Raw genomic sequence first — 27,272 nt, 5'->3', positions numbered from 1 at the left:
ATTATTCATTCACTCTATACCTGGTTATGGTAAGCTACTATTGTCGCCACAGCTGCCCTGGGGCAGACTGACAGAAGTCCAGCTGCCATGCCAGTCAGCACCATCAGTCCCTCACACACACCACTTTCATACTTGATACTAGGCAATGTGGGTGAAGTGTCTTGCCTAAGGACACAACAACAGTTATTGTGACTGGAGCCCCACTGCGGCACCAGATTTTCCCAGTAGTCTCCCATCCAAGTACTAACCAGGCCCTGCCCTGCTTAGCTTCTGAGATCTGACGGGATCAGGCTTTTACAAGCCGGTATGTCCACAAAGTCATATTCAAAACAGCTTTGAAATGATCACAACTCTCAAGTTTTAAGAAAGGTCCTGCCACTAACGCCAAAATGTGACATGGTTTTAATGCATATATTAAATATTAAAAATGTCCACAGTTTTAACTTGACTTGGAAATTATTTGTCTATGAACATTTTTAATCATGTAAAGTTGGTAACGCACTTTGATGCACCACAGGGATTCTGTCTGCAGGGAAATTAATAACTATAAATTCATTCCACAGATCAGATAGGTTTAATGTGTGGTCATGTTGGATTTAAACAGTGTGACGATTGCACAGAGGTGGCCAGAGCAGGGCTGGGCTTTCCTTCAACTGCTGCTGGTGGCATCATTTTCACATGCTCGTGAGCCAGTCTGTCAGCAGATAGGGGAAATCGAAAAACCTCATATATCCAAGGATGGAGATGTTATGTTGGGAGCAATCCTTTCTTTTCACAGTAGCTGGATAAACAGGCTACACAATTTTACACAAAAACCTAATCCACTGCAATGTACAAGGTAAGAAATACTGCAGGTAAATGTTCTTTTGGGTGAAAACAATAACTGTGGTATACACAGTTTCTGAGGTTTAACTTCATCCATTTTAAATAATTGATTTTGTTGCTTTATTATTTTAGTTTGAACTTGAGAGAATTTCAGTTTGCCCAGGCTATGCTGTTTGCTATTGAGGAAATTAACAACAGCTTGGACATTCTGCCTGGTCTTTCTCTGGGCTACAAGATGTATGATGCCTGTGGCTCTATTGCTGTAGCAGTGAGAGGAGCACTAGCGCTGACTAATGGCAATGAAGAAGTACTTGTGTCCTCTGAAATGCCATGCACCAAATCAGCTCATGTGCATGCCATTATAGGAGATACGTCATCTTCTCCTTGCATGGCCATAGCTACAGTCCTCGGTCCTTTTCATTTGCCAATGGTAACGTTTAAATATGTACTGATGACATTCCATATGTAGACATGTTCATTATGTTTATAATGGTTGTTTCAAACTATTCCAGATCAGCCACTTTGCCACTTGTGCATGTCTGAGTGACAAAGTGAAATATCCCTCCTTCTTTAGGACTATACCCAGTGATTTGTATCAGAGCAGAGCGCTGGCCCAGCTAGTCAGGCACTTTGGTTGGACATGGGTGGGAGCCATCAGAACAGATGATGATTATGGCAATAATGGCATGGCCACTTTTACTGAAACTGCTCAACAGCTGGGCATTTGTCTGGAATACTCTGTGTCCTTCTTCAGAACTGACCCACCAGAAAAAATATTGAATGTAGTCAACATAATTAAACACTCAACTTCCAAAGTTATTGTAGCTTTTATGTCACACATGGATATGGATGTAATTATATACAAGTTGTCAGGTCACAATGTGAGTGGTTATCAGTGGTGTGGCAGTGAGAGTTGGATTTTAGATGCTCAAACTGCTGCAGCAGACAAGCAGCACATTCTAGATGGGGCCATAGGGTTGTCCATCCCAAAGGCTCATGTCAGTGGCATGAAGGAGTTCATGATGGATGTGAGACCACTCAACATGTCTGGTAATCAGTTATTTACTGAGTTCTGGGAAGAACTGTTCAACTGTAAATTTCATGCAGAGAGCTATCACAAAAGATGTACAGGAACTGAAGACCTGAGTCAAGTGGACAACAGCTTCACTGACATGTCTCTGATGCCAATCTTTAACAATGTTCTATAAGGGAGTGTATGCAGTGGCCCATGCACTGCATAAAAATCCTCAAATGTAACAAAACCTGTCAAACAGATGTGACCTTGGATCCTCACATGGTGAGTAAGGACATGTGATGAATATTATACACTGAAAGTACTTCAGTAACTGTGCCTTTCATTATTAGACTTTGCAACATTTGAAAAAACATTCATTTCCAAACAAAAGAAGGAGAAGAGGTGTATTTCAATGAGAACGGTGATCCTGCTGCTAAATATGAAATCATAAACTGGCAACCCACTGCACAGGGCACAGTGGACTTTGTCACAGTGGGCCTTTATGATGCTTCTCTTCCTACTCACAGACAACTGAAGCTACAAAATGTGTCTTTAAATTGGGCCCAGAATTCTAAGCAGGTGAGTAATTTAAAGTGGTCACAGTATTAAGTAGACTAAAGTTGTTCAAATAACTGTTCTTTCTTTGTGTGATCCAGGTGCCAGTATCAGTTTGCAGCAAAGCGTGTTCTCCTGGAACACGTAAGGTGCTCCAGAAAGGAAAGCCAGTGTGCTGTTACGACTGTGTGCCTTGTGCAGAAGGAGAAATAAGCAACAGCACAGGTTGTGCAGGTTTTGCTTTTTACAAACAAGTTGCACTCGCCACATTTACCACCAGTTCAATAACTCCTGCACTGTGTCTGATAGCACTGATTTAAACACATTCATTTGTCCATTTTCAGATTCCATCACTTGTGTCCAATGTCCTTCAGATTTTTGGTCCAATGCCCAAAGAGACACGTGTGTGTGAAGAAGGAAACCGAGTTTTTATCTTATGAAGAAATCATGGGAGCCCTGCTCACGGCAGCCTCTTTATTTGGGACGTGCATGACTTGTGCTGTGGCCTGGGTTTTCTACAAATACAGGAAAACTCCAATAGTGAGAGCCAATAACTCTGAGCTGAGCTTCCTGCTGCTCTTCTTCCTGAGTCTGTGTTTCCTGTGCTCTCTCACCTTCATCGGTCGTCCCTCTGAGTGGTCCTGCATGCTGCGCCACACTGCATTTGGCATCACCTTTGTCCTCTGTATCTCTTGTGTTCTGGGGAAGACTATAGTGGTGCTCATGGCCTTCAGAGCCACACTTCCAGGCAGTAATGTCATGAAATGGTTTGGGCCTCTTCAGCAGAGACTCAGTGTTGTAGGTTTTACTCTGATCCAGGTGTTGATCTGTGTCCTCTGGTTAACAATATCGCCTCCATTTCCATTCAAAAATTTTAAAGAATTCAAAGCTAAAATTATTGTTGAGTGTTCTCTGGGGTCATCATTTGGTTTCTGGGCAGTTCTTGGATACATAGGTCTGTTAGCTTTGTTGTGTTTTGTGTTGGCATTTTTGGCTCGTAAACTTCCTGATAATTTTAATGAGGCCAAGTTCATCACCTTCAGCATGTTGATCTTCTGTGCAGTCTGGATCACTTTTATCCCAGCTTATGTCAGCTCTCCAGGGAAGTTTAGTGTGGCAGTGGAGATCTTTGCAATCCTGGCCTCTAGTTTTGGTCTACTGTTTTGTATTTTTATCCCAAAATGCTATGTGATTTTAATGAAACCTGAAACCAATACAAAAGTGAATATTATTGGGAAAAGGCAACTCCACAGATTTTAGATTTGGTTGTATATATTTAGATTCTTCAATCAAAAATGCAGGTTTGTATCATGCATTTTTCACTTGGATGGCAGCTTTAATAGATAGGTAGATCATCTTAAACTGAGGTGTATTTTAAGGTGTTTGTGCATTTTGAGCAATCCGTTATTCTTATGTATATGAGGTGTATGTGCTTAGCAAATTTCAGTTCACCCAGCACTCTAGATATTTACATCTCATTCTTTGAAAAGTGTTGGTGGTATATTTCACTAATGTTGTGTAGCCATATTACAGAGTAAAAACAAATTATATTCCTAGTGTCAAATGCCAAGTCAAGTTGAGTGAAGTTCTTTATTTGTCTTTATACATATAAGTTGTTCAGTCAAACTATGGAGATCAGATGCAGGGTTAGTCCTGAGCTATTACAACTGTGTATGGCACCACTGTGATCCAAACTGAGGCTGTTAAGCACGTATCCACTAAGGGGCAGGACCAGAAAAAAGAGAATCTGCACTTTTGACCCAACATAAAGTCAGTCTGTATCAGGTTTGTGGTTTATAATAAATACAATGTTAAATCAAGGTTTATAAATGACATTGTTAATTATTAAAAAACTTAAATCACATTGAATTCTTTAACTTCTTGAGGTTAAAGAGACAATATGCAAAGTTAATTCTCAGTGTGGGTCCTGAACACACATTGTGTTCATATCAGCAACGCTGTTTTGTTAGATTCATGGTTGTGGACAAAAAACTACTTTTTTCTTTACTAAAATAGCTCACTGGCACTTCTGCTTACAGAGGACACAACAACTAAATGAAGTACATAGTGTAACAAGGTGGTCATGGGTAATCTAATTTCCCACCACGTTGCATTCCTGAATGCAGCGCAGTGAGTGGAGAACCCAGCGTTACTGATTGGAATTTAGAAAAAAGTGTGCATGCCTCAGTGTTGCTTTCAGGGATTTCTGCAGGTATCTGTATGAGGCGTGTGTGTTGTATGGAGTTGGCGGGGATGACAGTGGCCGCTCCAATCATGCTCCAAGCCCCATGTAGGGCGTAAACTGCAGAATGCTAGATTGCCGCTGCTGTTAGTAATTCTGTTTCTCTATTCTACTTTATTCTATCATTCTATTTCATGCTCTATTCAGTGTTAGTGATTTGTGGATGAATTGTTGTGGTGAAGCTAAAGTCGTACCGTTATCTGAGGGGTTAAGTACAATATACAGTTGGGTTCACAGAGCAATGCCAGGTTAGGCCTCAGGGTTAGCAAAAGTCACTTTAGCCCGGAGAAGCCTCCATAGCAAGAGGCACTTTAACCGTCTAGAACACTATGCACCAAAAGGTAACCAGTTTAGCACTTTAAATGTTAACTAGCCCATGATCCATGTTTTGCACAGCACTAGCACTTTAACTTATTGCGAATGTAGCATTTAGCTAGTTTGGTTTCATTTGACATTATTAACTTTTTTTTGTTTTGTTTAGTTAGTTGTGGGTTGAATTCTACATTTATGAAGGTTAATTTGTTAATCTTTGTTATTTATTGGTGTACTTGGAAAAATGAAATTACTTTTAAATGTCTACAATATTAAATAAAGCTGTGAGTAATTTCTAATACCACATTGCCCTTGTCCTTTTTTTAAATGCCAGAACGAATTGTGTGGGAGTTAAGAAAAAGGATGACCCTAACCTACCCACTCGGTTACAACAGAAAAAGAACATGGAATGTAGATGAAGTTGTGCATGGCTCATAAAGTGAAGGTTAAAGTATACTTTATTAAACTGTTGTGAAGGAAGTTCTTTCACCGTATTTGAACCATCAGGAGCAGTGAGCCGTAAAGTGCTTGGGGATCCATCTCCAGATCTTGGGCTCGACTTGGTCACAATCACCAAGATTTGACCTGTTGTGCATGTTTTGGGTTGATGGGGGAAACCAACAATCACCCAGACAGTGGGAGCAACACAAACTCCACAAAGAAAGGCCTCAACTGGCACAGGCATCACACTCACCTTCTTGTAAAGCATGAGTGCTAGCTGTGATTTATGAAAGGTGACTTGCCATTGCAAAGTGCCCAAAGGTAGGTGGCAGTAGCTCAGTTGGTAGGAGCATTTTTCTACTGTTCCAAAGGTTGGCAGTTCATGTCCTGCTCTTGACATAAAACATCATTGGTTGAGTGGTCAGATCCACCATGAATGCTGTTGTTGTGTCCTTTGGCAAGACACTTAACCCCACCTTGCCCCTAGTGTCTGCATATACTGGTGTGTGAATGGGTGAGTGGTTCCTTGAAGGTGGAAAAGCGCTATACAAAAATTTGACTATTTTATAAGCTTATTTAAATACCACAGTAATGCATCACAGGTCCACGGTAACAATAATATCTTAATGATATTTTATTAATTTAGACTTTTAGGGAGACATTTGTGTTTCATTTAAAACGCCATGTCCTTGCCTTGCTTGTGAGTTGATTGATTTAACCTGCCAGTCCTTCAATAAGATTTCAGCTGTTTCCAAGAGTATAAATATAAGTGCAGGTGTATTACAGGTGCACAGGATGAGACTGGTGTCCTGTGGGTCAGAGCTCTCAGACAGTATGACGACCTCACAGAGGTGGCAGGAACAAGGCTGGGCTCTTCTGCAGCTGCTGCTAGTAGCCTCTTTCTCTCGGGGCGATGAGCTTTTCTGTAGACATTTAGGAGATGTTGAAACATTTCACATGTCCATGGATGGCCATGTCATATTAGGAGCAATTTTCTCTTTTCATAGCAGCTGGGAAAACACACAAGCAAATTACTCTCAAAGACCTCTGACTCTACGGTGCACACGGTAAGATGTGAGACTGTTTTCAAAGGATTATGTAAAATTTAGATTTCCACTGTAGGCGTCCTAAAGAAATGAATGTGTGATATGCTATTTTATTATGTATTTCTGTGAAATATAGGCTGAACCTAAGAGGATTCCAATATGCCCAGGCAATGCGGTTTGCAATAGCAGAAATGAATAACAGTTCAGTCATTCTGCCAGGCGTGTCCCTGGGCTACAAGATGTATGATGCTTGTGGGTCTATTATTAGAGCAGTGAAAGGGGCTTTTGCTCTGGCAAATGATGATGAGGAATTAATTATGTCTTCTGAAACACCATGCACCAGATCAGCCAAAGTCCAGGCCATTTTAGGAGAGACTTCCTCCTCACTGTGCATGGGAATAGCTACTGTCCTCGGACCCTTTCATTTGCCACTGGTATGTATATTTGTATACATATCAATGTCTGTTTTATCAACCAAATAATGCTAGTTTATACTTACTTTTAAAATGCTTTTTTATTTCTAGATCAGCCATTTTGCCACTTGTGCGTGTCTGAGTGACAAAGTAAAATATCCCTCCTTCTTCAGGACTGTACCCAGTGACCTGTATCAGAGCAGAGCGCTGGCCCAGCTAGTCAGGCACTTTGGTTGGACATGGGTGGGAGCCATCAGAACAAATGATGATTATGGCAATAATGGCATGGTCACTTTTACTGAAACTGCCCAACAGCTGGGCATTTGTCTGGAATACTCTGTGTCCTTCTTCAGAACTGACCCATGGGAGAAAATACAATATATTGTTAACACAATTAAACAGTCTACTTCTAAAGTAATAGTTACGTTTCTTGCTCCTACTGAGATTAGGTTGCTCATAAATACCTTAACTGAACAAAATGTGACTGGTTATCAGTGGGTGGGCACAGAGGCCTGGATCACTGATTTTAAAACTATGACTATAGACAAGCACCACATTCTAGATGGGGCCATAGGGTTGTCCATCCCAAAAATGCATGTCAGTGGCATGAAGGAGTTCATGATGGATGTGAGACCACTCAACATGTCTGGTAATCAGTTATTTACTGAGTTCTGGGAAGAACTGTTCAACTGTAAATTTCATGCAGAGAGCTATCACAAAAGATGTACAGGAACTGAAGACCTGAGTCAAGTGGACAACAGCTTCACTGACATGTCTCTGATGCCAATCTTTAACAATGTTTATAAGGGAGTGTATGCAGTGGCCCATGCACTGCATAAAATCCTCAAATGTAACAAAACTTGTCAAACAGATGTGACCTTGGATCCTCACATGGTGAGTAAGGACATGTGATGAATATTATACACTGAAAGTACTTCAGTAACTGTGCCTTTCATTATTAGACTTTGCAACATTTGAAAAACATTCATTTCCAAACAAAAGAAGGAGAAGAGGTGTATTTCAATGAGAAAGGTGATCCTGTTGCCAAATATGAAATCATAAACTGGCAACCCACTGCACAGGGCACAGTGGACTTTGTCACAGTGGGCCTTTATGATGCTTCTCTTCCTACTCACAGACAACTGAAGCTACAAAATGTGTCTTTAAATTGGGCCCAGAATTCTAAGCAGGTGAGTAATTTAAAGTGGTCACAGTATTAAGTAGACTAAAGTTGTTCAAATAACTGTTCTTTCTTTGTGTGATCCAGGTGCCAGTATCAGTTTGCAGCAAAGCGTGTTCTCCTGGAACACGTAAGGTGCTCCAGAAAGGAAAGCCAGTGTGCTGTTACGACTGTGTGCCTTGTGCAGAAGGAGAAATAAGCAACAGCACAGGTTGTGCAGGTTTTGCTTTTGCAAACAAGTTGCACTCGCCACATTTACCACCACTTCAATAACTCCTGCACTGTGTCTGATAGCACTGATTTAAACACATTCATTTGTCCATTTTCAGAGTCCATCACTTGTGTCCAATGTCCTTCAGATTTTTGGTCCAATGCCCAAAGAGACACGTGTGTGAAGAAGGAAACCGAGTTTTTATCTTATGAAGAAATCATGGGAGCCCTGCTCACGGCAGCCTCTTTATTTGGGACGTGCATGACTTGTGCTGTGGCCTGGGTTTTCTACAAATACAGGAAAACTCCAATAGTGAGAGCCAATAACTCTGATCTGAGCTTCCTGCTGCTCTTCTCCCTGAGTCTGTGTTTCCTGTGCTCTCTCACCTTCATCGGTCGTCCCTCTGAGTGGTCCTGCATGCTGCGCCACACTGCATTCGGCATCACTTTTGTCCTCTCTATCTCTTGTGTTCTGGGGAAGACTATAGTGGTGCTCATGGCCTTCAGAGCCACACTTCCAGGCAGTAATGTCATGAAATGGTTTGGGCCTCTTCAGCAGAGGCTCAGTGTTGTAGGTTTTACTCTGATCCAGGTGTTGATCTGTGTCCTCTGGTTAACAATATCACCTCCATTTCCATTCAGAAATGTGAAACAATTTACTCACAAAATTATTTTGGAGTGTGCCATGGGTTCAGATATTGGTTTCTGGGCAGTTCTTGGATATATAGGTCTGTTAGCTTTGTTGTGTTTTGTGTTGGCGTTTTTGGCTCGTAAACTTCCTGATAATTTTAATGAGGCCAAGTTCATCACCTTCAGCATGTTGATCTTCTGTGCAGTCTGGATCACTTTTATCCCAGCTTATGTCAGCTCTCCAGGAAAGTTTAGTGTGGCAGTGGAGATCTTTGCAATCCTGGCCTCTAGTTTTGGTCTACTGTTTTGTATTTTTCTTCCCAAGTGTTACATAGTTTTATTAAAACCTGAGAGGAACAACAAAAAGAATGTAATGGGTAAAGGTAAAACAAACTGTAGGACAAACAATTAAAACAGTCTCAGCAAGGTGCAGTTGTAACCTTTACCATTCCGCAGTCACTTGTTACTTTCTGTCTTAAATTCATTTTGTTATTTTATCTCAGTGTTTGTCCTGGTCCAGGGCAACAAACCCTTGACTTTTAATCACACACATCTTGTATGTAATAAACAGAAAAGATTAACTAATGTTAACTCTTTGGTCAAACATTTTTAAAAGCTGCAAATCTGGAAATAAATAAATAAACTTTCTGAGTCTGTTGTGATTTAATTAATTATAAAACAAGGTAAAGGTAAAAACAAATGAGTTGTTTACTCCTCTTGACTTCCTGGGATGACCCCTCAACTGACAACAGTCTCTACATCCTGCTGCACCTATATAAATGTAAGTAAGTGTAGTTATTGGAGGGTGCAGCTGTAGTGTGCAGCTAAAGCTATGCACGCGTCAGTACTCTTCCTATTAGCTGTGTGGATACATGGGGGAGGTTCAGTGTGCCGGCTGCATAGCGCTCTGCAGCTGCCAGAGCTGGCTCAGGATGGGGACTTGAACATTGGGGGCATTTTTTCATTCAGAACAGGGCAAGATTATGTTGTGAATACATTTCAGAGTGTGCCAGATTTTCGAAAATGCAACAAGTATGTTCAAATTATTGTTATTGTTTCACAGGCTGGATTAAATTGTGATACAGGTATAATAGCGTTTTATGTACTCAGAAGCTCAGCAGTTCAGATGGTAGAGGTTCCATTCATTTGTCTATAGTCTGGTTCATGTTTAAAAGAAATATTTAGATCATTTTTTAGTCCATGTTTATACCTGATACCTCTTTATGATTTAGTCCTACTGTTACAATTTGCCATGTTTTGCACCTTGCTTTTATTATTATTATTATTTTTTTTTAATACAAGGTTTTGTCAATTGTTTATGGCATTAATTTTTTGTGTGTGTTCATTTCAGCTTCAATTTTCGAGAATTTAAATTTGCTCAAACAATGATTTTTGCTATTAACGAGATCAATCAAGATCCTAATATTCTCCCCAATGTTACTCTGGGTTGGAAGATATATGACAACTGTGGTACTATGGATATACTCGGGGCTGGAATGGCATTGGTGAGTGGAGTAAGGCAAGAAATTCAGGTTGGTAACTGTAACAAAAGCGAGACTGTGCAAGCAATTTTGGGCCATTCTGGATCTACTCCAACTATTGGATTTGCCGAGGTTGTTGGAAGGTTCAGTATACCTGTGGTAAGTAAATGCATATTTTTGTGGTAAGTAAATGCATATTATTATTATTTTGCTTGTAAAGTTGATTTCTTTCTTGTCTCTCTTTTAGATCAGCCACTTTGCCACATGTGCCTGCCTCACCAATCGCAAAAATTACCCAACTTTTTACAGAACCATTCCCAGTGACTATTACCAAAGCACTGCTATGGCCAAGCTCATCAAGCACTTTGGTTGGACCTGGATAGGTGTGGTAGCTGTGAACAACTACTATGGACTTAATGGTGTTGCATCTTTTGTTCAGTCCGCACAAGAATATGAAATATGCATTGAGTACTCAGAAGCATTTTCATCCTCAGATCCACCTGAACTTTTACAAAAAATTGTTCAGGTGATAAAACATGCAACTTCTAGAGTGATTTTGGCTTTCACGTCTCATCGAGAAATTAAGATGCTGGCTGAAGAATTGTATAAGCAAAATATTACAGGGTTGCAGTGGGTTGGCAGTGAGGCATGGATCACAGACTACTCTCTGACTGACAGCAAAGGACATAGCCTCCTCACTGGTTCTCTTGGATTTGTTGTAAGCAAAACACATATTCCTGGATTAGAGGATCATCTGAGAAGACTCCACCCATCACAGTTCCCCAACAGCCAGTTTGCCAAGGACTTCTGGGAGAGTGTGTTTGACTGTTCACTGACAAATTCTTCAAATGCAAGCAGGAAACCATGCACTGGCACAGAAAGTTTGCAAAATGTGGATATAGATTTCACTGATGTATCCGAGTTAAGATTTGAGAATAATGTGTACAAGTCTCTGTACGCAGTGGCACATGCGCTCGATGACCTGTTCAAATGTGAAGAGGGTAAAGGACCGTTTGCCAATGGGAGCTGTGCTGATAAGAAAAACATAGAGCCATCACAGGTGAGGAAAGTGGTCAGCACTGTTTTTAATACTGGTTGATACCAAACTAATTTTTTCTTACAGCTTTAAACACATAAGATTATACTGAATCTTCTTAAGTATCAGATCTTACCAAAAAAATAAATAAATAACTGAACTAAAAGAGTCAAAGTCAACTGAACAAAGGTTTGGTTTGGATGAGCTGATCTTCACTTAAAACACTTTTGTCCAGTTGACAGAAATTATTTTTTCTTTTGCTATGGATCCTACCTGGACGACACTGATGGCACACAAAATATAGAAGATATTTACCAGTCCTGTAACTCAGTACCTGTGTCAATATAGGTGCTACACTACCTTGATAATGTCGATTTTACCACCAGAGAAGGACAAAGAGTATATTTTGACAGTAATGGAGACTCACCTGCAAGATATGAACTGGTGAATTTGCAAACGACAGATAAGGGTGCTTTGGAGGCTGTGACAGTTGGTTTATTTGATGCCTCATTTCCAGAAAGCCAACAGTTTATCATGAATAACAAATCACTAATATGGGGCAATAATTCAATGGTATGTAGTAACAATAAAATGCATATGTTAAAAATAAGAGTAACTGTATTTTTTGTTTGTTTGGTTTGTAGTTGACACCTGTGTCAGTGTGCAGTTCAAGCTGTCACCCAGGGACTCATAAGGTTTTGACCAAAGGGAGGCCAGTCTGCTGTTATGACTGTATTCGCTGTTCAGCAGGAGAAATTACAAACACAACAGGTACCTTTTATTTTAAACCTCTGTCATTACCTCAAGTGAATTTTGTGTTATGAGACTACAGAGATAAATGTCTAATTCCACTGTATTTTATGTATATTCATTTTTATTTACAGATGCATTACAGTGCCTAAAATGTTCCTCAGAATTCTGGTCCAACAAACAGCGAGACACATGCGTACCTAAAGTGGTGGAGTTCTTAGCCTACACTGAGCTCCTGGGTCACCTGTTGGTCCTATTTGCATTAATGGGCTGGTTTCTGAGTATGATCGTTACACTTGTCTTCTACTGCCACAAAGAGACACCACTGGTCAGAGCCAATAACTCTGAGCTGAGCTTCCTGCTGCTCTTCTCCCTCAGTCTGTGTTTCCTGTGCTCTCTCACCTTCATCGGTCGTCCCTCTGAGTGGTCCTGCATGCTGCGCCACACTGCGTTTGGCATCACCTTTGTCCTCTGTATCTCTTGTGTTCTGGGGAAGACTATAGTGGTGCTCATGGCCTTCAGAGCCACACTTCCAGGCAGTAATGTCATGAAATGGTTTGGGCCTCTTCAGCAGAGACTTAGTGTTTTTGGAGCTACTCTTATCCAAGTCCTTATCTGTGTTCTGTGGTTAACAATTAACCCTCCTTTTCCAAATAGGAACATGTTGTACTATAAAGATAAAATTATTTTAGAGTGCAACCTTGGGTCACCCATTGGTTTCTGGGCAGTTCTTGGATACATAGGTCTGTTAGCTTTGTTGTGTTTTGTGTTGGCGTTTTTGGCTCGTAAACTTCCTGATAACTTTAATGAGGCCAAGTTCATCACCTTCAGCATGTTGATCTTCTGTGCAGTCTGGATCACTTTTATCCCAGCTTATGTCAGCTCTCCAGGAAAGTTCACTGTTGCTGTGGAAATTTTTGCAATTTTGGCCTCTAGTTATGGTATGTTGTTTTGTATTTTCATGCCAAAAGTTTTTATAATTTTGTTTCAACCAGACAAAAACACAAAGAAGCACATAATGGGAAAGACTCAGAATTCTATTAGATATTGACTATTTGTTTCATTTAATAAAATGTGATTTTAAAAAAGGTCATGTAAATACTATATATTTAAAGAAAGTGTTTTGTAACAAAATGTTGTTTTAATAAATAAAAATAATATAATCATCAAATGATTTCTTTGCTTGTTAAATGAAAGAAAATCAAATAATGTGTAAATTAATAGAAATAAATTTTACTAATATTATACAATTGTTAAATAAAAATATTTTTATTTAAATGTTTTTTTGTTTGTTTGTTAGAAATTAGTAAAATAATCATGTACATAAAAATGACATGTATGTGTGTATGTACATGACCTGTATTTTGACAATAATAGGAAATTAATGTCATGTCGATAGTATTTGTATTGCAATGCATCTTATTATCGAAAATAATATGTTATGAAATAGTTACAGATAGCTTTAGCACTATAATAATAATAATAATAATAATAATAATAATAATAATAATAATATAGTAAAACTCATACACTCATTGTTATTCTCAACTTCACATTCACTGAATCAGTTGAGGTCATGGTCGCATGATCCCATCAAAACAATGTTTGAGGAAAACAGGTGCTATGAGTTGTAACATGTTTAGTGGGAGCTGTCCTTGGTCCTGAGGGAGGCTGCTTTGGGACTCAATATTGCAACAGTTACTTCATCTTCAACACAACAACACCAACAGCAGTGGCCTGGAGCAGAAGAAGAGACTGCATTTAGAGCAAACTATGACACAACACAAACTTGTTGTGTGTCAAGTCTATTAACACCCTGTTTTGGCCAGTCTCTGGAGTTATGGACCAAAGATGTTAGTACAATTGTTGATTACTTTGTTTTTAAAGTTTTATTCCACTTGTACTTGTCAGTGTAAGCATTGTGTACATTTGTCCAATTACTTTGGTCATTGAAAAAGTAATAAATAAATTAAAAAACAGGGTTATTTAAATGTACTTGTGTTTAGTGACACGCGTTACACTGCTCTAACCTTGAATGTCCTGGAGAAGATCCACTTAGTAGTCGAAACATGTTGACATCCCTCTTGAAATAAAGGATTTTAAAATATCATGTCTCAGTATGCCTCAGATCTTACTTCTTTCCCACATTACAAAAGGCGGTTAGGCTCATCAAAATGCTTTGGCAACTTGTAGCTATTCCAGCACAAATAATGGTAAAAACCTGTTTAGAATGAGACATATCTTTTATCATGTAGACCCTTCCAGTGTTTTTTAATAGAACACGAACATTGTGGTTATGCTGGCACCTTTCAATACACTGGCTCAAAAGCATTTTCAGCAGAGGAGACAGTATTAGCTTCTAACAAAAAAAAACTGGGATATTTCAGCGACTCACAACAACTTGACCACTTATGAGTAACTTTAGAGTCCAGTTAAAAAACATGAGAGAAAATCATGTGAGACCTGATAAAATTTGCATAAATGCTAATGGCCACATCAAAGTGACACTTTTTATATTGCTGCCTAATTAAAATAAATGGGATAAAATCATGTAAATATCAGTAACACGATTTGTACAGAAATGTTGCAAACATCAACACTTTGACAAAGCCTTAATTTATCAAAACAACAAATCCTGTTTTAGGACACTAATTTGACCATTTTATCTAGATCTTAATTATGCATTACAAAATGTAAACAGCCTGCATTTCTAAACATTTCTTAACAAAACATACACACACTTGCTCAATAGTGAATTAGTTTTCCCTGTGGGCATTCAAATGGAAGTGCTTAGTTGACTTGATCAGATATAAAGAGCAAATAATGACAGGTGGGTTGCATGTATTGTATGTGGGTGGGATGATGGGGCGCTGGGTGCTCTTCTCCCTTTGGCTGGTCCATAGGTGCTCAAGTCTCTGTAAGCCATTGGGTCAGATCCAGCCTCCTGAACTGTCTCAGAGTGGGGACATTATACTGGGGGGCATCTTCACCTTTCGGACAGAGTATACGGGCAGTGTTCCTACGTTCACCACCAGACCCACTGCTCCTACGTGCATGAAGTATGTATGCTTGTGTGCTATGGTTTCTGATGTGATCTTATATTCTAATTCTGTATCTTTCTGTTTCTAGCCTCAATGAGCGAGAATTCAAATTTGCTCAGACAATGATTTTTGCTATTGATGAAATTAACAAGAATCCTGATCTTCTCCCAAATCACAGCATAGGCTACAAGATCTATAATTCCTGTGGCATTTCCAATATTGTTTTGTCAGCTATAGTTCTGGCCAATGGTCAGGAGGAGCTGCTGGATGAGACCTGCTCAGGGTCTGACTCTGCAGTGGCTGTTCTTGGCCACTCTGGCTCTGCACCCACCATGGCGTTTGCACGTGTCATAGGGAGGTTTCAAGTCCCAGTGGTAAATCCACTACTTACCTATTTCCAGAATATCAAAATATGTAATAAATATGTTAAATAACGAATAGTTATGTTTAAATATCTCTTAAATTATTGCACAAGTCTTTTAACTCATCAATTATTAGGCAGGGCAAGGCATGTTTATTTCTATAGCACAATTTGTGCACAAAGTAATTCAAAATGCTTTACAGAGTAAGAAAGATAAAATCACTATACAAACAAATCAAAACATAAATAAGTACTTGGATACTTGAATGAATTATTGTCTGCTAGAATTACTATATTATGTAAATTACAACTATACAAGCTGTAGGCAATTGTGTATTCTATTTGACAGTGTGTCCCTGCCTTCTAGACCTACCACCACGTTATTATTTAAATACATTTTCTAACAGCGTTTCTCCATCGTATCGTATCTTCTGTATTATAGCATGTGTCAAACGTCTTTGATTTCACATTGTGTTTTCTTCACACAGATCAGCCACTTTGCTACCTGTGCTTGTCTGAGTGACAGAGAGGAGTTTCCATCTTTCTTCAGGACAATTCCCAGTGACCAACATCAGAGTCGGGCATTGGCCAAATTGGTCAAGCACTTTGGCTGGACATGGGTTGGAGCCATAAGCAACCTCAGTGCTTATGGTGTCAATGGCATTAATGCTTTTATACAGGCAGCAGTGGAAGAGGGAGTATGCATTGAGTACTATGAAGCATTTGAGCAGACTGGGCCAGCTAGTGCACTGGTCAACGTGGTGGAAACTGTTAAGCGCTCCACCTCAAAAGTTATTGTGGCTTTCATGTCTCACAGGGAGGTCAGGGTCCTGGCTGCAGAGTTGTATAAGAATAATATTACAGGACTACAGTGGATTGGAAGTGATGCTTGGATCACAGATTCCTCTCTGAGTGACAGTGAAGGCAGCAGCATTCTGATTGGTTCTCTAGGATTTGTTGTGGGAAAAGCAAATATCCCTGGTTTGGAGGATCACCTCAGACAACTCCACCCCTCACAATTTCCTAAGAGTCAATTTATGGAAGAATTCTGGGAATACATATTTGATTGCTCTCTGGCTAATTCAACAAATACAGAAAGAAAAGCATGTACTGGGAGAGAGAGCCTGCAAAATGTGGACCTGTATTTCACTGATGTGTCCAATCTACGATTTGTAAATAATGTGTACAAGTCTGTGTATGCAGTGGCACATGCACTCCATGCCTTAATTAGTGAAAAGACGAACTTAAGTTCCAACAGCAATGAGCCCATTGAACTATGGCAGGTGAGAGGATGGTGTTAAACTGTCCTAAGCATCTTCTGTGATATAAACAGAGTAAAATGTTCGAACACTAATATGCATTTATATTCATGCTGTGCAGGTCCTCCAGTATTTACAAAAAGTGGATTTCATGACAAGTCAAGGGGAGAGGGTGACCTTTGATGGGAATGGTGATATATTTGCACAGTACGAACTTATTAATATCCAAAGTATGACTTCAAACACAATGCACACCACCACAGTGGGCTTCTACGATCCCACCCTGCCCCATGACCAGCAAGTCCAAATGACCAGCACTCACTTGGTTTGGGAAGGAGGCAGATACACGGTACACATTTACATCGGCCTGTTTGGATATTTGTGGATTAGTGGTCACCATGTCATTCTTAGAAATATCTTTTAGAAATTAAATTGCTAAATTTTGTGAACCAGGTGCCAGTGTCTGTATGCAGTGAGAGCTGTCCCCCAGGACAAAGAAAAGTTATTTACAAAAACAAGCCGGTATGCTGCTTTGACTGCATCCCTTGTGGAGAAGCACAAATCAGTAATGCCACAGGTCTGTTCAAAAACAAAACAAGTTGTTGTTACTTTTAAAAAATTCTAATAAAATGCGGTTGTGGACCTTGCCTCCAGTGTTTAAGTGCACTGGTGAATGAATGTCAGCATGTTTGTGAGCACAGATGGTTTGATAATAGAACATAGCTGCCCTTTCCAAATAAACAAATAGTAATAACAGCAATTATAATTTATGAAAATTATTGAACGATTAAGTGACAATATGAGAATGTAAATCTTGCTTTTTGATTTTTATTTACAGACTCTCTGGATTGCTTTACATGCCCCAATGAACACTGGCCTAATGCAAATCAGGACAAATGTGCATTGAAAGACACTGAATTCTTGTCATTTTCTGAAATCATGGGAATAGTACTGACGTGTTTCTGTTTTATTGGAATTTTTTGACTCTTTTGGTTTTTGCAGTGTTCCTTCAGCACAGACATACTCCAATTGTGAGAGCCAATAACTCTGAGCTGAGCTTCCTGCTGCTCTTCTCCCTCAGTCTGTGTTTCCTGTGCTCTCTCACCTTCATCGGTCGTCCCTCTGAGTGGTCCTGCATGCTGCGCCACACTGCATTTGGCATCACCTTTGTCCTCTGTATCTCTTGTGTTCTGGGGAAGACTATAGTGGTGCTCATGGCCTTCAGAGCCACACTTCCAGGCAGTAATGTCATGAAATGGTTTGGGCCTCTTCAACAAAGACTTAGTGTTTTTGGAGCTACTCTTATCCAAGTCCTTATCTGTGTTCTGTGGTTAACAATTAACCCTCCTTTTCCAAATAGGAATATGTCATATTATAAAGATAAAATTATTTTAGAGTGCAACCTTGGGTCACCCATTGGTTTCTGGGCAGTTCTTGGATACATTAGGTCTGTTAGCTTTGTTGTGTTTTGTGTTGGCGTTCTTGGCTCGTAAACTTCCTGATAACTTTAATGAGGCCAAGTTCATCACCTTCAGCATGTTGATCTTCTGTGCAGTCTGGATCACTTTTATCCCAGCTTATGTCAGCTCCCCAGGAAAGTTCACTGTTGCTGTGGAGATATTTGCTATTCTGGCCTCTAGTTATGGTCTGCTGTTATGTATATTCATACCAAAGGTTTTTGTTATTTTATTTGATTCTGAGAAAAACACTAAAAGGCACATCATGGGAAAGACTCAAAAGGACATTCAATATTAACAATATGTACACTGGATAAAAAAAAAGGTCATCTGCCTCTTTGTGCATGTGTATTCTTTAGCCTGCAACAGGCTATACCTAGTTGGGGTCAATGGTTTGTGTGTGTGTGTGTGCGTGTGCGCGTGTATGTGGGTGTGTGTGTGTAAAATATGTCAAATCCATTTAAGTTAATTATGACTCAATAATGTGTTTAGTAATGCATAACCAAATTGCAACTTTGGATTGATTTTAATTTGACAACTTTGATGTGAAACATTGACACTTATGTCTGTCTCCTTATGGCTGAACATAGACCAAGCTCATCACAACAAAGGTGGATGGTCAGTCATTCTTTGGGAAAAAGTGTCTCAGGTGTATTTACCTTAAGTTGCTAATGGTTTTTTGCACATGCGTGGAACAATGGCCAACTGCATTGTCTTTCACACCTGCGTTACTCACTGGAAACTATAAAACCCAGTGTTTGCTGTGACAGAGATTGTGCCAAAGGCAAGTCTCTGAGATGACAGCACTGATTTTAGCCTTTCCATTGTTTCTGTGGACACTGCCATGTGGTCTGTGGTGCAAATTATCCGAGCACTCACACACTGACGAGAGTCCTGGCACATTCACTAATGCTTATGACTGCAAATATGTTACACCAGCAATGTGAGTATTCTGTCAATGGCTGTCTGATTTTCCCATCTGCTTATGTTGTTTCCTTATAATTATGTTTATTAAGTTAAATTTGACTCCTTGCAGATCTGGTTAAATTGGCCTATAATGAATGATTTAGTCTGTGGGGAACTGCTAATTTCAGACAGCAATTCATAATGATTTAGCTAGCAATTAGCTTATCCCCATAGAGACTAGAAAACTGAGTCTGTTCTAAATTGTGCCATTCTACCAAGTGTGATATTGTGAATATCAGATGAGATGTGATTGTGCACTGTATTCAAAATATCCCCGCAATTTGCACATTTTTGTCATTCAGATCTCCCTTTGTGACTGTCTTTGAGGATACATACATGTTATATTGGAAGCACAGTTCATCTGGAAGATACAAGCCACATAGTCATCACAAAAGACAATCAAATATCTGCCTGTGTGATTGTAACAATACACAAATATACATCACGTATTTTGTGTGTTGGACTAATGATAAAGTAGACGTAAGTTAATGCTTTTTAATTTTATTTTTTTGATCTGCCTTAAAGATCCTAACACTGTGTGTGTTTTTGACAGATTTTCAAATGTGTTTGTGCCATTTTTCTTGATCTTGAAGGCAAACATTCACTATACAGTTTATCAATATCAAGCAGCAATATGGTCAAAATTCAACCAAGTATTGTAAACTGTTCAGTTCCCTTCTCTATAGTCTCTGGCTGCTATAAGGACCTCATTCATGCACAAAATCTTCAGTGCATCTGCACTGTCCAGGTTTGTCCATCATTGTCTTCTTTTTCACAATATGCAAGTGCTTGTACAATTATGACTCATTAGTTAATACTAGAGTTTGCCATCTTACATTGTTGTATATATGTCATACTACAGATCTCACCTATCTTCTGTAGAATACAGCGAGGTAAGTTTAAAGGAGGATTTGATTGTTATGAAATTGCTAGAGCATAAATAATATATATATATTTTATTTCATATAGGCTTCTATTGTAAATGGAATACAGCAGTAACAGTAGTTCTGCTTGAAATCTACATGCAACATCTCAAAGCTCCTCCAAACACAATTATTTATGGTGGATTTTTATCAAAAGGACTGTTTTTAACAATACTTTTGTGTTATTCTTTGTCTGTAATAAACTTTCTTATAAGGATCCATGTTGCAGTCTGGATTTATGTTTTTAGTGCAAGTTACCCTGTACCCTTGGTACCAAAATATGTACACATTCTCACTAGATTAACTTGTTCTCCATTGTTTTTGATAATACTAGTGAGTTTCAGTTGGTCAGTGTTGAATTATGTACTCTCTATCTATGTAAGACAATACCTGGTGGACTTTGAAACTACTTTATATGGGTTCATTGTCTTGTTCATTCAAATGGAATTTTCAAAAAGAAAAATATCACATAAGTCAATGTGGCTTCACATGATTGTGTATGCAAACAATGTCAGATGTTGTGCAAAATGTGTAGTGATTGTAAGAATACCCTAGATTTGTGCAATGATAAAGAATTGATTTGTTATTGAGTTGAGTTATTAAGTTGAATAAATTGCATTTAATTGTGTTTCCATCATTTTCTGCGTAAATAAATGCATTTTTCCACACCAAAGTGTTTATTTCAGTGGCAAGTGGCTATAAAATAAATAAATAAATAAAAAAAGACCTTTAAAAATCACTGGACACCAAGTGAGGTACTAGATTCACTTTGTGGCCATTGCATTCGCAAGTACAATGCAACGAAATCTGTGAGGCATCTAACTAAAAGTGCAATGAAAAAAGTAGCTTACTAGAATGTACATATAACACGAACAAAGGTAACAGTGTAGCATGTTATGTACTATTATTAAATACAGTATTTATGTCATATTTCATGTGAAAAGTTGTTATCAGGATCATTCCTAGATGGAAAATGTAATAATTAACCCTCTTGATGACACAGTACTAAAAAATTATCTATCCATCTCAAATGTGCCTTTTCTTTTGATTGTCTTAAATACAATCAGCTTGCTAACCTTTTCCCAATGAACATCCCTTATAATGTCATCTGCTGAACACTAACACAATCCTGATAGATCTCAGTGCTGCTTTTGACACTGGTGATAATTGTATCTTGTTACAGAGACTGGGTGGGCCTTATTGGTATTGTCCTCATCTGGTTATGTCCTGTCTAGAACACAGGATGAAGTACTTTGTTGAAACTGGCCATGTTGTGCCTCAGGGGTCAATTTGGACCCTAACTGTACAACCTTTATATGCTGCCATAAGGCCAGTTAATACACAGCAATAATGTGTCCTAACACAACTATGCAGACGACAATAAGAAAATATTTTATTGCCATTGACAGTAAACAAAATTCATAAACTACAAATAATAGTGAAACATAAAGTGATATAGAGACTTAAAGACATAAAATATGTTAAATGAAAATAGGCTTTGAACATAAATACAAAATATACCATATGGACAGAAAAATCAAAGTATAAACAAATACATTATTGTTGAACTGAGTCCTAGTGGAGTAAGATGAAGTGCCCCGAGTCCTGGAGGGATGGAAGGCTGCTGCCGATCTCAGCAGAGTGCACAATACACTGCAACTTGAAATGTGTTGCACTGCCTCTGGTCATTTGCACTGTAAAATCTGGAGACATATTTATGAATAACAGACAGATTGACCAAAAATAAAGACAAATGTACGTAATGTGTCACTGTGCACGGCACACAGGGCAGTGGATGGCACCCACTTCATCAGCAAGCGCCCTTAGCAAGTCTATTCTGCCCATGCTCTAGGCCATGTCTCATTCAATAACAATTGGCCTCACAGTACAAAAGACTTAATTAATTAAACTAGACAAGCCAATGAGACACTGAAGCGTGTGCCACTAAATGAAAAGTGTTCTTGAAAACTATAATGAAATGGACAATGACCTGCTAAAATAAGACATCTAAAATTCACAAGAATACAGCAAATGACTTTCCAGATTTTTTCCATACCCCCTATCCTATCAAAACAGCAGACACCAGGTTTTGTGGTATACAGTTTTGTGGTATACAGTTTTTGTGCAGACAGTATGCAATAGATTGATTTCACTGAAATGCATTTACTAAAGGATTTACTAAAAATGGTACTTCAATTTCCTAGAAAAGGAATTATGGGTTTTTAGAAAAGATATATGCATCAATTTGTTTGATTTCAGGTTGACTTAAATATTGCTTTTACAAAAAATATAGAATTTACTGAAAAGGCATCATAATTGCTGTCTCATTATTATTTATCATTTGCAATCGCTTAATAATTCATATTTTTCCATGTGGTTCCTTAAAATAATACTTCCACTTCCTGGACAACCCATGACACAGGTACAATTCAAAACAGCACAATCTATGGAGAATTGTCAGAGCTTGTTGATTGGCTGCTCTTAAAGAAGAAAATGCTATAAAAAATAAGACAGGTTGACCTCGAGAGCTCAGAGTAGGCAGGGCACAGAGATGAGGCAGGCTATAATCTGTTTTTTGTCTGTACTTGTTGGGAGTAACTGCAATAACCAAACATGTACATTTATAGGCAAGAGTGGGTTCTTAGAATTCTCACAAGAAGGTGATTTTATACTTGCAGGTGTATTCAGCATCACCAGCACAATGACAGTCTTAAATATGGATTATACGGCCATACCAATTTACTTATGTTCAATGTAATGTTCTATATGCTATTTGTGTCAGTGTCTTAAACAATAGCTAGATCTGTTGTCAATGTGTGTGTATTTGCAGGTGGAATTACAGAGAGTTACGATTTGCCCGTACTGTCATCTTCACTATTGAGGAGATTAACAGGAACCAAAAGTTACTTCCAGGACTTACACTGGGTTATCGCTTGTACAATGGCTGTGGAGGTCAAAACCTGATCAGAGCAGCAATAGAGTCTTTGGATGGGGAGAGATTGAGCTGCAGTGGTCAGATGATCGGCCTGCTTGGTCATTCATCTTCGGGGGTATCCCAATTCATCAATTACATCTTTAGCTCCCTGTCTGTGCCACAGGTACACAAATATAGAATCATTGAATGTGATTTTTAAAGATGTTGTCAGAATATTTATACAGCATACTATAATTTCAGTTTTGCCACATACTGTAACAAGAGAGTCATAAAAAAAATATATATGTTTTTTTATGGCCAGTTGTAATAAGTAGTTATAGGTAATTATATTATTATTATATTATATATTATTATATTATTATATTATATTAATATGTATCTATAGCCACACATAGAAGGAATATGTGACTAGTTTGAATATCTGATGAAGTGTACAGTTTAATACATACATATAATTTTTTTTTCTCTGTAATTATTTGTAGAAATGACAATAACACAGCAGTTAATATTTTTGTTACACCATGTAATACACAGCTGTTTTACTGCAAATATATCACACTGTATGTAATGTTTTTAGTTTTATTTTCTTTCAGGTAAGCCATCTTTCGACATGTGCCTGTCTAAGCAACAAGAAGATATACCCAACTTTCTTCCGAACTGTGCCAAGTGACTTCTTCCAAGTGGCTGGTCTGCTGGAGCTCATGAAATACTTTGACTGGCGTTGGGTGGGAATTATTTATTCCTCAGAATTGTACGCTATAGAAGGCACAGAAAACTTTATAAAGTTGTCCAAACAATACAGTATATGTGTTGAATACTACCAAATCTACTACAAAAAAAAAGGCATGGATTATGTTGTGGAAAAACTGAGAACATCCACTTCCAATGTGGTACTGTTGTTCATGGGCTTGTCATATACCACATCCTTTCTTTCACATTTTGATGAGTATAACATCACTGGAAAGCAATTTATTGGCAGTGAGTCGTGGATCACTCAAACAAAACTAGGTTCTAGGGAGAGAGTCAGCATTTTACAGGGTGCAATGGGCTTTGCCATTCCTGAAGCTACAGTGCCCGGTTTGGCAGACTATCTGCTCAGATTAAATCCACTAGAGGAACCACAGAGTGAAATAGTCAGAGAAGTGTGGGGAAATATCTTTGGCTGTACCTTTACTCCGTCCAACACCTCAAAGATGTGCACAGGCTCTGAGGACCTGCTGAGTATTCCAAATGAGTACGCCGCCTTCACAGAGCTGAGGACTGAGAGTAATGTATACAATGCAGTCTACTCATTTGCCCATGCCCTCCACTCCCTGCTCCAGTGCAACAACGGACTCAACCCCACCACTGGGAAGGCCTGTCTCAGCAAGGACCAGGTCCAGCCTAAAGATGTGAGTGGTAAAATCTCAATGATCTACAAAAACAAACAACATTTAAAGATTAACAAATTCTTCTTCTTCTTCTTCTTCTTCTTCTTCTTATTATTATTATTATTATTATTATTATTATTATTAGTAGTAGTAGTAGTAGTAGTAGTAGTAGTAGTAGTAGTAGTAGTAGTAGTATAGCAGATGGTCTTATTTAACACAGTATTAATTGATGAACCAATAAACATTCACAGATCCTGATACAACAGTTATTATTCCTCATTAATGATGCTTATCCTTACTTGTGTAGCTGCTAGAACATCTACAACATGTGAACTTCACCACAAATACTGGTGACAGGGTGTTTTTTGATCAAAATGGAGACCCTGCTTCTCGCTATGACTTGGTGAACTGGCAGATGAGCGAAAATGGCTCTGCTGAGGTTGTGAACATTGGAGTTTATGACAGATCTTTACCAGAGGGCGCCAGTCTTCAAGTGTTAGATTCCAAGATAATATGGGGTGGAGGAAAAAACAAGGTATCAGTTTGACATGAAAATAATGACAGCTGTGATATTTTTGATCAGTTCATTAATATATAGTATGTTATGTATTAGATTGTAAGGTCTGTTTGCAGGGAACCGTGTCCACCTGGGACTCGCAAAGCCATAAACAAAAACAGGCCTGTGTGCTGTTTTGATTGTTTGGAATGCCCTGAAGGGACAATAAGCAACCAAACAGGTAAGAAGAAAGAGGACGTATCACAAATAAAATACAAGGCTGATTGACAGAATAATTTCCCTGCAGCCATCTATTAGTTAATTGCACAAATAATCACTATCACAATGTTTTAGACACTCAATAATGCCCCCTCCCGACACTCATTCATAACATTTAAATTAATTGATTTAGTTATTTGTTAGATTTACCATAATTTCAGAGCTAATTGGTGCATTTCATTCTAATCTGTTTTTTAGATTCTGTGGACTGTGTTGCATGCCCACCTGAGTTCTGGCCAAATGAAAACAAGGACAAGTGTACATCCAAACCCACTGAATACCTCTCCTACAAAGAGGTCATGGGCACTCTGTTAACCACATTCAGTTGCATTGGTATATTTCTATCTTTTCTGGTCTTCATCATTTTTTTCACACATAAGGAAACACCAATAGTGAGAGCCAATAACTCTGAGCTTAGCTTCCTGCTGCTCTTCTCCCTGAGCCTGTGTTTCCTGTGCTCTCTCACCTTCATCGGTCGTCCCTCTGAGTGGTCCTGCATGCTGCGCCACATTGCGTTCGGCATCACTTTTGTCCTCTGTATCTCTTGTGTTCTAGGGAAGACTATGCTAGTTCTGCTTGCATTCAGAGCCACACTTCCAGGCAATAATATGATGAAGAAGTATGGTCCTTGTCAACAGAGACTTAATGTGGTTATCATAACTTCAGTACAGGTGGTCATTTGCACACTGTGGTTAAGTACAAACCCGCCAAGTCTAAAGAAGAATATGAAGTACTACAAAGAGAAGATCATATTGGAGTGTGCGCTTGGATCAGCTGTGGGCTTCTGGGCCGTGCTAGGATACATTGGATGTCTTGCACTACTGTGTTTCATACTAGCATTTCTTGCCAGAAAATTGCCTGATAGTTTTAATGAAGCAAAACTCATCACCTTCAGCATGTTGATCTTCTGTGCAGTCTGGATCGCTTTTATTCCAGCTTATGTCAGTTCTCCAGGAAAGTTCACTGTTGCTGTGGAGATATTTGCAATACTGGCCTCGAGTTTTGGATTATTAATATGTTTTTTTATCCCTAAATGCTATATTATAATATTCAGACCAAAGCAAAACACCAAAAAACATATGACGGTAAAAGCAAGGGCTTTGTAATCATTTGAGTATAGTTGCTTAAAAACTCTGAACTAAGTTTTACAGATAAGCCTACTTGATTACAATGTGTGTACATAATCATATAATATAAATACACTTAAAACCCATTCTTTCTGTTTGTTGCTACACATTCTGTTTATCCTTATGTAACCAAGTGGAAGGATAGAGTCCCTCTTTTTATTAACTCCCACAATTTGTTCTGGCATAAACAAGGACAAGGCCAAGGTGGTTAATATTCTAGACAGTTAAAAGTTATTTCATTTTTATAGGTACATCAATACAAAACAACTAACAAATTAACCCTCATAAATACACCATTCAACCCACAACTAATTAAACACAACAAATTAAACTTGGTAATAGTAGCTAAACACCACATTCAGAATAAGTTATAGTGCTAGTGCTGTGCAAAACAAGAATGATGGGATAGTTCACATTTAAAGTGTTAAAGTACTGGTTACTTTTAGGTGCATAGAGTTCTAGATGGTTAAAGTTGGTCTTGCTAAGGGGGGCTGTCTGGGCTGACTTGACTTGTACTAACCCCAAGGCCTAACCTTGCACTGCCCTGCGAACCCGACTTTAGCTTCACCACAACAGTCATCGAAAAAACACTGAATAGAGCATGAAATAGACCAATAGAATATGGAGCTGAATTCACAAATCTTCTAACAGTTCATTTGAAGTTCTAAGTAAAGAGTTAGAGAAATCTAGCATCATTACCATGGAAATTAACAATTTAAAGCAAATTATCACATCTTTTCAAAGGTCTTCAAATTTAACCATAACAATAAACAGAAAGCTAAAAACCATAAATAAAAAGATTTTAAATGGTCTGTACTTACTTTTCACACATACAGTAAAAGAAACGTTTCACCATTGGAACAGTGTTTTTTTTTAATACTTGCAAACCCTATGCCCTCTCTGGATAATACTGTTAATACTG

The 27,272-nt window shown here is 38.6% G+C and overlaps 3 protein-coding genes and 3 pseudogenes across 3 annotated transcripts; 5 read left to right on the top strand and 1 right to left on the bottom strand.

Moving 5' to 3' along the window:
* Positions 1-200: 200 nt before the first annotated feature.
* LOC129407321 (5S ribosomal RNA) lies at positions 201-318 on the bottom strand (annotated as a pseudogene).
* Positions 319-677: 359 nt separating this feature from the next.
* Positions 678-3,655, top strand: LOC110156226 (extracellular calcium-sensing receptor-like; annotated as a pseudogene).
* Positions 3,656-6,347: 2,692 nt separating this feature from the next.
* Positions 6,348-9,281, top strand: LOC110163709 (extracellular calcium-sensing receptor-like). The gene is made up of 6 exons (XM_020928721.2): positions 6,348-6,457; positions 6,573-6,870; positions 6,961-7,743; positions 7,812-8,039; positions 8,117-8,240; positions 8,359-9,281. The coding sequence occupies exons 1-6, from the start codon at positions 6,348-6,350 to the stop codon at positions 9,279-9,281; spliced, it is 2,466 nt and encodes an 821-aa protein (XP_020784380.2).
* Positions 9,282-10,227: 946 nt separating this feature from the next.
* On the top strand, positions 10,228-13,187 carry LOC110163578 (extracellular calcium-sensing receptor-like). The gene is made up of 5 exons (XM_020928564.2): positions 10,228-10,509; positions 10,598-11,410; positions 11,735-11,959; positions 12,031-12,157; positions 12,271-13,187. The coding sequence occupies exons 1-5, from the start codon at positions 10,255-10,257 to the stop codon at positions 13,185-13,187; spliced, it is 2,337 nt and encodes a 778-aa protein (XP_020784223.2). The 5' UTR covers positions 10,228-10,254.
* A 1,862-nt stretch (positions 13,188-15,049) lies between these two features.
* On the top strand, positions 15,050-18,552 carry LOC110163522 (extracellular calcium-sensing receptor-like; annotated as a pseudogene).
* Positions 18,553-22,756: 4,204 nt separating this feature from the next.
* LOC110163710 (extracellular calcium-sensing receptor-like) lies at positions 22,757-26,329 on the top strand. Its single transcript, XM_020928722.2, has 6 exons — positions 22,757-22,776; positions 22,974-23,241; positions 23,672-24,469; positions 24,756-24,983; positions 25,062-25,185; positions 25,422-26,329. Exons 1-6 carry the CDS (start codon positions 22,757-22,759, stop codon positions 26,327-26,329), a joined length of 2,346 nt encoding a protein of 781 aa, XP_020784381.2.
* The last annotated feature ends 943 nt before the right edge of the window (positions 26,330-27,272 follow it).

This window comes from Boleophthalmus pectinirostris, unplaced genomic scaffold, assembly GCF_026225935.1.
Source record: "Boleophthalmus pectinirostris isolate CB_2022bp ecotype Guang Dong unplaced genomic scaffold, ASM2622593v1 HiC_scaffold_9, whole genome shotgun sequence".
Taxonomy (NCBI): Eukaryota; Metazoa; Chordata; class Actinopteri; order Gobiiformes; family Gobiidae; genus Boleophthalmus; species Boleophthalmus pectinirostris.
Note: the sequence above shows the minus strand (reverse complement) of the source record. Positions and strands in the feature narration are given on the sequence as shown.

What these genes read in the sequence shown, in the direction of transcription:
- LOC110163709 (XM_020928721.2), top strand. Translation starts at nt 6,348, where the DNA reads ATGTCCATGGATGGCCATGTCATATTAGGAGCAATTTTCTCTTTTCAT. An exon ending in GACCCTTTCATTTGCCACTG is followed by an intron (nt 6,871 to 6,960) that starts GTATGTATATTT and finishes TTTTATTTCTAG; the next exon opens with ATCAGCCATTTTGCCACTTG. An exon ending in AGAAATAAGCAACAGCACAG is followed by an intron (nt 8,241 to 8,358) that starts GTTGTGCAGGTT and finishes GTCCATTTTCAG; the next exon opens with AGTCCATCACTTGTGTCCAA.
- LOC110163578 (XM_020928564.2), top strand. Translation starts at nt 10,255, where the DNA reads ATGATTTTTGCTATTAACGAGATCAATCAAGATCCTAATATTCTCCCC. An exon ending in TATGGGGCAATAATTCAATG is followed by an intron (nt 11,960 to 12,030) that starts GTATGTAGTAAC and finishes TTTGGTTTGTAG; the next exon opens with TTGACACCTGTGTCAGTGTG. An exon ending in AGAAATTACAAACACAACAG is followed by an intron (nt 12,158 to 12,270) that starts GTACCTTTTATT and finishes TTTTATTTACAG; the next exon opens with ATGCATTACAGTGCCTAAAA.
- LOC110163710 (XM_020928722.2), top strand. Translation starts at nt 22,757, where the DNA reads ATGTACATTTATAGGCAAGA. An exon ending in GCTCCCTGTCTGTGCCACAG is followed by an intron (nt 23,242 to 23,671) that starts GTACACAAATAT and finishes ATTTTCTTTCAG; the next exon opens with GTAAGCCATCTTTCGACATG. An exon ending in GGGGTGGAGGAAAAAACAAG is followed by an intron (nt 24,984 to 25,061) that starts GTATCAGTTTGA and finishes GTTATGTATTAG; the next exon opens with ATTGTAAGGTCTGTTTGCAG.